At 45.9% G+C, this 12,664-nt stretch overlaps 1 protein-coding gene across 2 annotated transcripts in view; it reads left to right on the top strand.

Annotated features, from left to right (window-relative positions):
- The window catches only part of LOC147693338 (transient receptor potential cation channel subfamily M member 2-like), a 623,295-nt gene that overhangs the window by 555,113 nt on the left and 55,518 nt on the right, over nucleotides 1–12,664 (top strand). For both annotated transcript variants that reach the window (XM_086933675.1, XM_086933674.1), the window contains exons 31-33: nucleotides 4,882–4,968; nucleotides 5,424–5,529; nucleotides 8,653–8,754. In XM_086933675.1, coding sequence (XP_086789801.1) covers nucleotides 4,882–4,968; nucleotides 5,424–5,529; nucleotides 8,653–8,754 — 295 coding nt within the window. The remainder of the gene's footprint in view (nucleotides 1–4,881; nucleotides 4,969–5,423; nucleotides 5,530–8,652; nucleotides 8,755–12,664) is intronic.

Here is a 12,664-nt window from a genome sequence, read left to right as displayed (position 1 = left end):
TGCAGGGACACTAGTAGCATTTAATTTAAATGCCCTAGATATAGGGTATACCACTCTACAAGGGGCTTACAAGTATATTAAATATGCTGATGAGGTATAAGTCAATTTCCAATCAAAAGGTATAAGTCAATTTAACTATGTTTTAGGGGAGTGAGCACAAGCACCTTAGCACTGTTTAGCAGTGGCAACGTGCACAGAGTCCTAGGGCCAACAACATTTTTTTAGCACATAATGGAGGGTAAAGGCAAAAGGTTTGGGCATGACTGTACAGAGGGCCAAGTCCGACAGTAGTGAAAGATGGACTTCTACTGCTGTATTGTCTGTCACTTGTGAGCACTCAGACAAAGAATGGCTGTAAGTATATGCCTATTTTTGTATAGTCAGCCCTAAGTTTTTGGACTATGTCTCCTGGTTTCTCAACTCTGAGAGTTCACTGAGGCCTACTACCTGACCTCAGTGCCTGTGCCATGACCTGAAAAGGGGTATGGTTGATTGGCCTATAGCCAATTGGTCTGAGTTAACTTACCTGTAAGTCCCTAGTATATGGTACTCCAGGTACCCAGGGCTTGTTACAGGGTCACCCCAGGGAGTGCAGCACTGCTTGCACCACTCTGGACGTGACCGGAGAAAAACACATCTCCCACTTTGCCATTGAAGAGTTTTAAACTGTTATCCCAACTTTAAACGAATGGCAAAGCTCAGACTTCCCTCTCTAATATGTGCAAGGCACCCCTCTGGCAGGCCTAACAAGCCCTAAGACAGGATGGGACATACTTTGGGGACAGGACATGTATTTTACTTGTTCTGACAGTAAAAATGAGAAAGCAAATGTATTTTATGTGGAAGGACTGGGTAGCCCCTTTGGCGAGTGCAGGGTTACATTTGGACCCCTCAGCTGGTCTGAATCCTGAATGGGGCAACCAAAGTTTATACTGTAAGGTATCAAACAACTTGTTACATTAAGCTCAACTTGCTACTTACGTAGGAATTAAAATAACGTGTTGTGGTGTGCAGCTCTTTCAAATTCGCCACTTTGTTGCCTAATGTCTCTTGCACCACTAACAGTTGCAAACGGGGCCTCTCCACAAAACAGCTTTCTGCCTACCTGGGGAGACTTAGATATCACTCCCAGGAAAAGACACAACAGAGGCCGAGAGAGGTGTTACCTCACTTTCGCAGGAAGCCACACAGGTGTTAGTCCAAAAGGCTAGCTTCAAAGGGGAAGACACCTTTGAAGGGCAAGAAGAGAACTTTTGGGAGAGGGGCTACTCTCTTTTTGAGGTAGATAGGCTGGAACTAGGAGCAAGGAATGTGAAACCAGTTGCCAAATCAGTTTCTCAGGGGTGTGTATCACTCTAAGCAGTACTTCTGTGTTCAGCTCTAGACACCAATAGAGAGGTCCTGCCATATTCAAAGTAGGCAGAATGGGAAACCTGGGATTGCCAATTCCACACTTCACCAGAAATGGCCTTCAGGAGGTAGGGAACCTGGTAGCCCATTAGGTGCTGACCACAACCTATCCTGAGGGCATTTTCTGGCCACCCTGAACTCAGATTTCAACAGATTGGAAACAAGGACAGAAGGACTGCCCTGCTGCTCCGAGGAACCAGTAAAGAGAGGCTGTACCACTGTGGATTGCAACTGCTGCACACCAGTGGCTATCAAAGGGGAAGGACCTATGCCTGCTGTGTCTTGTTTGTAGAGAACGATTTTTCCAAGCCCACCTGAAGCATTAGACCCTAGGGTGCATATGACCACAATAGCTGAAGAAGCCTGCTTGGGTGATTTGGTTCCCCAGATCTTTGTATAGCTGCCCCTCATTGCCGTACAGTATCAAGGACCCAAGCCTGATTCCCAAAGATTGACCCAAAGTCAACTGGTTGTGGTGCAGCTTGTTCACACAGAAGGCAAGTTATCGCTCCAGGAAGGATTCCCCTGTGACTGCGATACAGAGTGACTGGTCGTCCAGTGATTCATTGACTTCTGCCAAATGAACACACCCTGGGCCAGGGGTAATGAACAAAGGGAGACAACCCAAGCAACCAAAACAGATCTGTCCGAACACACTCAACTGCTGTACTTTGGCGCTGGGAAAGAGCCTGAACTAGCAGGTATGCCAGAACGATAGGCCTGGGGGCTGTCCTGTCACAGAAGCAGGGCTGCAGAGAATCGGCCAAGGTCACCTATACCATTCAAGCCCTCACACCAACTGGACAGATATATTTTTATATTGAAAAAGTAGTCACCATAGACTAGGGTTGTAGGCACTTCCACCTCTACATGCATCCCTTTGAGGTGTGCACCGGCCACAAGCCCCTCCTCCCATTGTTCAAAGGGTCATTCTCCAAACCACCCCCAAGTATCAAGAAATAGATTCTGCAATTACAAGAATACAAGTTATCTTCAGAATACAGACCTGGAGTGCAAAATCCTGCTGATTATCTTGCCACCACAAGCAATGAAGCAGAAGAAAAAAGAAGAATATGTCTGACTTGTGGTGGAGACATCGAAGCTCCTTCCCATATCTCTTGCAGAGATAGAGGAGGCCATCAAAACAGATGACTACCTAAGACTCACATCTGCAGCTGTGATATCCGGGGACCGGAAGTCCCTCACACGAGACACGGTGCATCGGACAGCAGAAGCAAGACAGATGTTGTGGTTATTAGATCACATAAAGGATAAGCTGGCTGTCACAGCAGAAGGCTGATTCTTGAAGGCCCCACCCATTTGTGATCTCAAAACAGCTAACCTAAACAGGCAGTGGACCTGGTGCACCTTGCCCACCAAGGCATCGTCAAGACAAAGCCCCGGCTGAGAAGCAAGGTCTAAGCAAGCTCGTTTGACAATGCCAACTGTGCCAACCCATGGGACCTCCTGAACCCCCAGCACCAATCATCCCTGAAGACATCCTCCTTTCCCAGTGGCAGCAGGTAAGCACTGATTTTGAAAGTCTTCCAGGCAGGAAGCATATGTTAGTGGTCAGTGATGATTTTGGGAAATACCTGGAGGAGTCTACCTCTGCAAGAGAGGCCATACCGAAATGAAAGAAAATCATGGTAACCCACAGGCTCCTCAAGAAACTCCACACACACAATGGGCCCCCATTTACCGGTCATGAAATTGCCAACTACCTCCAGTCCTTGTGATGAAACACTGAGGTATAACCCTTCAGTTGCCCTAACCAAACAGGAGGAAAGATGAAAGGTTCATGCAGACTCTCACTATAATCAGCGCATAGCACAGGCACAAAGTAAAATGTTGAAGGGGCTGTGTGTGCCTTTTTGAGAGCATCGGCTTGCTCCTCAAGTGACCCCAGAGGTGGTCCCCAGCATGATCTGTTTAGGGTGAAGAGTGGAAGACACCGTTCCACATCACCCAAGTCCACAGCAAAATTCCCCAAAAATCAAGCCTTCGCAATGACGAAAAGGCATTCAGACAAAGAAGGAAAAGACCTAGCCAGCTAGAAGATGGAGACTCATTGACTGAGAAAGACCAACACCCCGGAAGTAAGTTCTGCCTCCCACTCAAACCTTGAAAAATCGCACATATCCGAGGCACCATGGTGTCGGCCCAGAGTAGGGTGGAGGCTATCAAGAGAAATGTGTTGTTCTTCAAACGGTTCTGCAACAATTTCGTCATTGACCACCTTGTGGAATACGACTCCACAGGAGAAACAGAGACTCATACCTGAGATGGCAGAGAGGCCACCCTGAAATAAAGGGAAGGGCACCAGTCTGAATCCTGGCAAAGGACATTAGTCTCCCAGCAGAGAGAAAGTAGGCTAGTTCCCCAGAGACCCGGAGGCATCATCAATCACAGCAGATTCCCATGCTCCTTATGCTCCTTATCTCCCACAGAGCCAACCATTGACTTTTTCTTGTATTGCAGATAATTTACTTTTCCTGTGGGAACCAACCACCATTTCATGAAGAAGGTGTTGGCTTCTAAAAATATTATGCCCACCGAAACACGTCAATGCCCTTTTTGTTGAGTTTAAGTACTTTAGGCTTTAGTGAAAGTAACTCTGGAAAAAGGGAAAAAAAATAAGTTGAGATCAGAGTGTGGTCCTGATTATGGTCAATGTACTTACCTCATGCGAATAGGATAAAAAAATTTCCTTAAGCTTTGCTTCCCACTTGTAAGATGTTAATGTATTATGTAATGACATTTTAATGTGATTTTTATTTGTGACTGTTGTACAAAAATGAATAGTCTCTTTTAATGAATTGTATCGTATTGAATAAATTGTCCTTGTTTTAATTAACTTTTCCTTTTTTGCTCCGGGATGAATGTGATGTGACAGTTATTAGCTTTATGACTTTAAGTTGTACCCAAAAGGGAATCTTTTCTTGACAAGAGGATGAACATGGCAAGCTGGACTGGAATTCCCTCACACAAGATGTGGTGCATCGAACAGCAGACGCAAGACAGACTTAGGCCTCTAAGCACAGATTAGATTAGTGTGAGGCTAGGACCAAAACCAAATTTAGGATACTGGAAGGAGGCAGTCGGGCACTCAGTGCAGGGGACATTCCCATCCCATCCATTTAATGTTTAGTAATGACATTATATCTCTCTGATTTGTCTCTTGCTTTACTTGTTTGTGAGTGTACATGTTCCATTTTTTTCATCCTTTTGCTGTGTGAGCACTAAGAATTTTGATATTTGGAGTGGGGAATATGGAATACGTATGTTGTACTTTGATGCATTTTTGATATCTGTTGTCTGCTTGATGCATGCGTCAGGCCCATGTTGTGAGTTGTATTAATCTACTGTCAACAACTCTCCATTGCTGCTGAGGTCACACCAAGCATGTCCTTGAACTCGTCATGGTATGATATGTATGTTCACCTTGACTTTTCACTGTATTTTAAACAGGAATCCAGAGGGACGAACAGGCATAAAAGGGTTAGGAAGCCAGATGTGGTATGGGCCCAATCCCTGTCTACACCCGGTGTTGACACGGTAAGTTCTATATTCCCTTCCAAGATGGGGTTTCATCCGCATATAATGGGGATACTTTTATAAGGAGTACTATGCACTGCACTAGAGAGTTATGAAGAATATGGTGTACGCATTAAGTCAACAGTTTCTTCACTTGATGGTCCAAGTGACCCTGGGGTGGTCCTTCCATCATTTCTTCAGATCCTCAGCTATCCAAGCAGATTTATCATAGGTGAACATCCATTTTCTCAGTGATATGGAGTTCTGCTCAATATCTGTGCTGTTGGTTTTAGATGGTTTACCTGATGCAGAAGACACATTTGTAAATATGAAGCTGGCCCTAGATGCACTATAAATGCAAAGTCATTGATGTAATGCTGAGCATAACTTGTTGGGACCAGAACTCCATGAAGTCTAATTGATTAAGTTATTTTACTCAATTTCCGAGGTGTTCACTGCCTTCATTCTCATTGCAGCTGGAAGACTACTGACAATGGGTCCTTTGTCTGGAAGGACTCGAAGAAGGTCCTCGAGGTCCTGGCAGTGAAACGTGAGGGATCAGAACGCTGGGTTCTTCCAGGGGTAAGACCCACAGAGGAGGCGGAGAAGGGCAATGGTCGTAGAGGGAGCCAATGAGGGTTGCAGCATCCTATATCGGTTGATGAAACATGGAATTGTAGGCAGGAAATAACATCAGCTCCTTCTTGATTGATCATTAATTGAGGAGCTAGAGAAGTTTAGCTTTGCTTCTGAGTATATTTGTTTGAAAGAGTGACCTTATTCATTGCAGAACATGTTTCATGATGATGTCAGATGTCAGAGATACTTATGTCACTGTCATTTCCATTCAGTTCCCATTTGATCCCACGCATACAACAACATTTCTAAGGAAGTACTCAGAATCTGAAACCATTCACTGATTGACTGAGCTAGTGAGGTGAATTACTTCGCCTCCATCAAGCATTTGCAGCTGAAGGGGCAGTTTTAAGTCTTACCTGGCACAGCGCATGTGTTGGCCCCGTTGAGACATTTTGTTAACCTAAAGAGGCTTAGAGCCTACGCATTGCTTACCACTGGTTAACTTCATCGCCACTCTCTTTTCCATGCTCCTCATCTGTCCTTGTGTGTCAGCTTCACTTCCACTTTTTGTGTTTGTCAGTCTTGCAGAGCATGGCTCAAGTACTGCTTCCCTTCAGCACCCATCATCCTTCCACTTGTCACATGGTTTTGGAGGCACTTTTTTGAATAAAGTTGCAGCAGTCCATAAGCGCGGTTGTGCTTGAAGGCCGCTGCTCCTACTCCGAACCCACCACAGATTGGTGCTTGCCCGCATTGTGACTTCCTTGTCCTCACTCTCCCTGCCCACTGTCCGTGTTGCCTGCTGCCCGCCCTCCCTCCTGCCAGCAATAACAGGAATCACACACTGAATCAGAGTTCTGGGGACGGGCTTCTCACTCATCCGCTGCACACCGAAAATTTACATTTAGCCACTAGTTAGGACACTGGTGGTAGTGGTGGCACCCAAGCTGGGTAGGTAAGTCCACTAGCAGGGAGAGATGTTTCCTCACATGCAAGAGGAAAAGAGAAGATGACACTAATGCAAAGCGCTTTCATGTCACACAGCTTTACCATGCATGCACAGCTTTGTGTGTTCCCCGGGCACAATGGTATGATATTACAGAAGGGGCCCCAGACACTTGTGTATCCCCTTATGTAATACTATGATAGTGTTGGCACGCATGTCGCGACAGCGCTATTACGAGAGGGTGGCCTCATGCAAATGAGGAAATCATTTTGCCCCTGCGCAATAATATAGACATGGGTTTAGAGGCAAACATATTCTTAGGAGGCGCAGTGAAAAGGTGGTGCGCTTTCAGTACACCACCTAAGGATAGGCCTCTGGAGGGGGAAAGGGGGTTCTAGGGGCACTCACTTTTCCTGCCTGCAAGTGGATGTCTCTCACCCCTTAAGTGTACCGGTGGCATGCAGCCTGCACTGTAAAACACAGAGCAGCTTTAAAGCGACCGCCCCGTATTTCACTTGAATGCGCTGCCCGCAGGCAGTGTATGTTAGCAACTGCCCCGGGGCGGTGCATTCTTCTTAATACATCACACTGTCCCTGTTTGCACCCGCCGCACCTTTGATAGGTGTGCCATGGCGCAAGCTGTGAAAGTGCGCTATATACTTAATACAGCCCCTGGTGTAGACAGTTTTTGGGTCCATAACACATCAGACTTCTGACTCTTTTCCCTCTGGATTCCTGTTTAAAATACAGAGGCGAGTCATGGTGCGCAAACGCATCACAGCATGACAGGTTTAATAAAATGCTTGCTGTGACCTCAGCAGCAATGCATAGGCATTGCCATTAGTCTATCACAACTCAGCACAGGTCAGACCCCCCACTATCAATCAGGCAGTGATTTTCTTCCTTGCCCATGAGGTATATGTCCCTTGAACATGCTTTCATGCTATAGACCTTATTATGATTGGTAAGGTTGTTGCATGATTCTGAAGCCAGAAGTGGTCCATGATACCAAGGCTTGCTTGAGGTCCATTCAAACCCTTTAAGAGTCATAAACCAAATTGGTTAACACTTTATGTCACCACCAACAAATCACATCCAGCTACACCGGCAATAGATTGTATTCAGACATCTGCATTAAGTAACACCAAAGAATTGATGAAATGTTCCCCAGTTGTCCTGGAACTATTTCCAGAGCTGGGGTGCGGGCCATTGATTTCACCGTCCTAAAGTTATAGGGTTTGAGAAATACCCAATTGCTGACTGAAGATGAAGTGCAAGAATTGAGACACAGCACTTCAGAAGAGTGAGAGAGGGAGTAGTTGAGTGATCCAGGAGAGCATGTTAGATTTCATGTTCATGAAGTGATGGCTACAGTTGTGATACTGACATTTATGACAAGCACTGACAAAACTAACAGCTCTTGCCTCAGCAACCTCTATTGGCAGGATAAGCACTTCTTTCTTTCTAAAGATATTTTCACCTGTGCCTCGCTAATGAAAAGGGGCCTCATTTATGAAAAGTGACGCATCGCTGCGTGAAAACAGCGATTCGTCACTTTTCACTGCGTACTCCTTGCGACACCAATGATGCGTCATATTTAATGTATGACACATCATGTCGCAAAGACTTACAGATACGTCAGTATTTCTGACGCATCTGTAAGCGCAAAAGTGACGCATTGCTGGAATGTGTCACAAAAGTGACGCAACTTCAGCAATGCTTCCTTTTACATGGGGAAAGCCCCATGTGAAAGGGCTAGCGCCAGTCTTACGCCTGCTGTGAGGCAGGCGCAAGATTTTGACGCAACAGCATCCTAAAAGTGACGCAGTGAAATCTCATAGATTTCACTGCGTCACCATTACGAGGCTTTTTGCGGGGGAACGCCCCCTCTGCATACATTATACCTGACACAGGTATAATGTGGCGCAGGGGTTTAAAAAGTGACGCCTCTACCTAGATGCGTCACTTTTTAAATATGGCACGACAAGGCCCATTTTGTACGCCGCTGGTGCGTCACAAAAAGTGACGCACCGGCGGCGCAAAACTGGCGCAAGGCCTCGTAAATAAGGGCCAAGGGTTTTGTTTAAAAGATCCATGTCCTTCATCACCTGGGATGTGTCATGGACTGCACGTTTTTAATGTTTCAAACTTCCATTCACCCGTGATATCCTGTGTTTCAGGGCAGACTGCGGCCAGATGAGAAGCTGCCATCAACACTCAAAGACATCCTGAAGGAGGAATTCTGGGAAACGTTTGAGGCTCTGCTCGAAAATGGAACTGAGGTGCTGCTTTTAATGTTGACTTTTTAATGCATGTTTCTGGAGGGCAGAGGGGTGAATATGTATACAAAGACACATAAATCTGATGTCACCCCTATATGGCCATGAAACCTAATTATATGGTAGCAAGACGCTGCACAAAGTTTGAGGTTGGGGGGGCATTATTGACACAGGGTGTCCATATATTTCCTTTCAAAATCTTTTTCCCAATGATCACAGGTAGGCCTCGTGCCCAAATCCCTTTCCCATAAAGATCACTTATCACCCACATCACATGCACAACTGGTTGTGCTTACTGGCATCACCAAGCTATAATTACATTAGTGAGCAGAGTCTCAGGCCCTTCCTCCAGGGCACCTCAGAGCTCACGGACATTCACCCTCTGCTCCAGAACTCGCCCTCTGGTCTACATGAACAGCTCTGCAGTAGTTTCTGGCAGCTGCTGCCCCTGGTTGATGCAGGTCCCAGTGCACCAGGCATGAGTGTAGACAAAGGTCACATACTCAACACAGTACCATTCACATCAGGGTGCTTGGTGAAACAGTGAGCTTGATGAGAGCTGATAGTTCACCACTAGGCATGTTCCCTATACTGAGCATGTGCCAAGGAGCAAGGATTCAAACATGCACTGCAGAGCACCAATCTTGTGCACTAGTAAATCAAGCATTGCATAGTAAAGACCCCATCCACTGATACATCATCACACACTGGGCTGGAATGGTGGCAGCTCTATGAAGCCTGCAGCAGTTAAAACAATGAATTCCAAGTCCATTGTTGGGGAGAGAAAGTGAGAACACCACAGAGGTCCTGTTGTTTGTTCTTTACTGCAGCATGCACTACCTTTCTGATGAATGCTTCTACCTGCAGATTCCTCACCTTTGACTATCCCAGGTGCCAGCCTTGATCCAGAAACATCTAACATCTCCCATGCGAGCTCCAACTCAACACCAGAGTTGTGGTGACCTCACTTGAACCATACATCTCTCACCTTGGTACCCTGACGTCAGTTATATTTTTTCCAGAGCTTCTTTCCTCAGCTCTGAGGGGAAAAGATTTTGCTCTCCAGATTGTTTTGGTGCAATGCTAAGGACATGGTCCCACCTAAATGGCAGGTTTTAAGCCCCGCCATAGGGAAAGATGTCCATCAACGATTAACATGAGGACTGTTTATGATGGCACCGACCCCCAACAGAGAGTCAAATAAACTGGTAGGTGTGGGAGGGAAAGTCCTTATGTGCAGGAAGCCTAGTATTTTGCTCTCTGAATGCCACTTGTCTTCTGGGTTGCTATATCCCTGCCCTTGGCATCCTTGGTGCCCAGCAGAACACCCTAAGGGACCACTTTGAAGAAATAGCCCGCGATGGACAAGATGCCTCTCACCACATCATCAGGGTAGGCTTGAACACAATGGACTGTGTGTTGCCAAGACCACAAGTTCATCTGTTAGCTTGAGAAGACATACCTGGCTATGCTGCTCTACTGGCTTCTTGGCAGATGTGCAAAATACTTTAATGGACATGCCGTTTGATGGGAAGTGGCTTTTTGTCAGAACTAAAGAAATCTCTCTGGGACTTTTTTTTTCTTTGACCAAACTCACATTGCAGACCCATAAAAAAGGCAATACACAACATTACTCTGTCATTGGCGTCCCAGAGTGCGGCATCAGTTAACATCCTTCCATTAAGTTTCAACAACTTGTTTATATATACAAAATTACATCTTATCAGTGTGATTAATCAAGTACATCGTGAACGGTGACCAAAAATCCTTAGGCCTAGAGGCTTCTGGTAGTTCCTCTGCATAGACATTCAGTTGATCCTTACAGAAAACAAGATCTTTGACCCATTTAATCAATGTTGGAGCAGCTCTAGTGTTCCAGCTCATGGCCACAGCCCGCTTTGCAAATAGAGTGGCAACGGCAACTATACGCCTGTTGCATGGTTAAAGTCCTTTGAGATATCCAGTAGACAGATCTCTGGTGTGCAATGAACTGTTTCTTATCCCATTTCAGTTAGTGTCTGTGCCGCTTTCTTCCAAAACTCCGCTATTACTGCACACTCCCACGCTAGATGTATAGAGTCCATCCCATCACGCCCACAGCGTGAACATCTGTCACCCTCTCGTAGCTCAAACGTCCTCAATTGTGCCATAGTAAAGAATACTTGGTGCAAATATTTAAAATGAATAATGCGTAGATTACAGTTAGCAGTCAAATCCCTAGTCAATTTACAACAGTCTTCCCAATTCTCCCAGGGCATGGGGGACACAAGCACCAAGTTCCATTTATCTAGTGCCGATGACACGGGCAATCATTCTCATGTTGAGATGCATTATGCATTCTAGTTATTAGCCCCTTACTGTCGCTGCCGCCCAATAAGGCCTGTAGCGCCTTCAGCCCAGTTGGTTCCTGCGGGAAATACGGGCTAAATGAACGCACCACCACGCGCAGCCTGGAATATATGAACCCATGCATTGCTTTGTATGGTTGCCCTGATTGAAAATCATTTAGCGGCATAAACGTGCCATTTCTGCACATATCCGCTAGCTTGACAATCCCCGCTGTCTGTAGTATCTCCAGTGCCCCACACTGTCGCGCCACCGGGATTCTCGGGTGGCCCTCAATGTGCAGACCTGGCGCATATATGAGATCTCTCCCAGTAAGCATGGCGAGCGCATTCCATGCCTAAAACTTATAATCAACTGGATTGATTTCCTTCCTATGACTTCCCTCGCAGGAATATAATATTTTAGCCATCAACGGTGTGGGATGTACTGTGTCCGCCACAACCCCCAAATGCGGCCAATATTTTTGTGGAAAACTCTAGTATTGTGCAAACTGTGCCTGAGCACATAAGTAATACAAACCTATATCTGGTGCCTCAAAGCCTCCCCTTTCAAATGGTAGGTTCAGTGTGCCCCAACTGCATCTCGGTTTCTTAGCATCCCACACCAATGACCGCAGACAGGACTGCAGTGCTTTAAAAAATGCTACAATACGTTTTATTGGTACGTTAACAAATAAGTAGAGTAGCTTAGGCAGAATTGTAATCTTTACCACAGCTATTCGGTCCGCCAATAACAACGGTAAGCGCGTCCAGCGTGATATTTTCCCCATTAATGTCGGTCACCGCCTTCCCATAACTCATTTTAAGTACCTTTTCAGGGTCTCTGTGCATGCACACACCCATATTTTCACTGTGTCCACAGCCCAAGATAATGGATAGTCCATCTGAAACTTTTGCATGCTGTCTGTTAACGGGAGGATAGTAGATTTCGCCCAATTGATTCCCAACCCTGATTGCCATTCAAACATGACACACTCTCTCAGCAGGGTCGCCAAATGAGTAGCTGGGTCTTGCACATATAGTAACATGTCATCCACATAGAGTGAGATGACCAGTGGGCTATCTGAACCCCAATACAGCAACTGCAGGCTTCTGATGGATTTTACAAGCCAATGGTTCTAATGCCAAGGCAAATAACATCAGCGACAGTGGGCATCCCTGCCGCTTGCCTCTACGGACTGGGATTGCCTCAGTTACCCAGCAATTAACTCACACGTGGGTCGGTGTACAACAGCCTTATCCACTTCAGGAAGAATGGTGGCATTCCCATTCTTATCAACACTGCAAACATATAGCCCCATTGTAATGAGTCGAAAGCTCTGGCAGCACTCAACACCGCTGCTGCTGGGGTATCAGGGTCTAGATGGGGCATTACCGCAAATATAGTATGGAGATTATGTATTGTAGATGTATGGGGCCAAATCCCGATTTGTCATGAAGGACCAGTTTAGGGATCAGTAGCTGCAGCCGACATGCTATTATTTTGCTAAGATATTGGTATCTATATTTATAAGTGACAGCGGCCTATATGAGTCACACTTGTTATCCACTTTATCAGGCTTCAAAAG

This window comes from Lissotriton vulgaris, chromosome 8, assembly GCF_964263255.1.
Source record: "Lissotriton vulgaris chromosome 8, aLisVul1.2, whole genome shotgun sequence".
NCBI classification, from domain to species: Eukaryota; Metazoa; Chordata; class Amphibia; order Caudata; family Salamandridae; genus Lissotriton; species Lissotriton vulgaris.
This window is presented reverse-complemented; position numbering and strand designations above follow the sequence as displayed.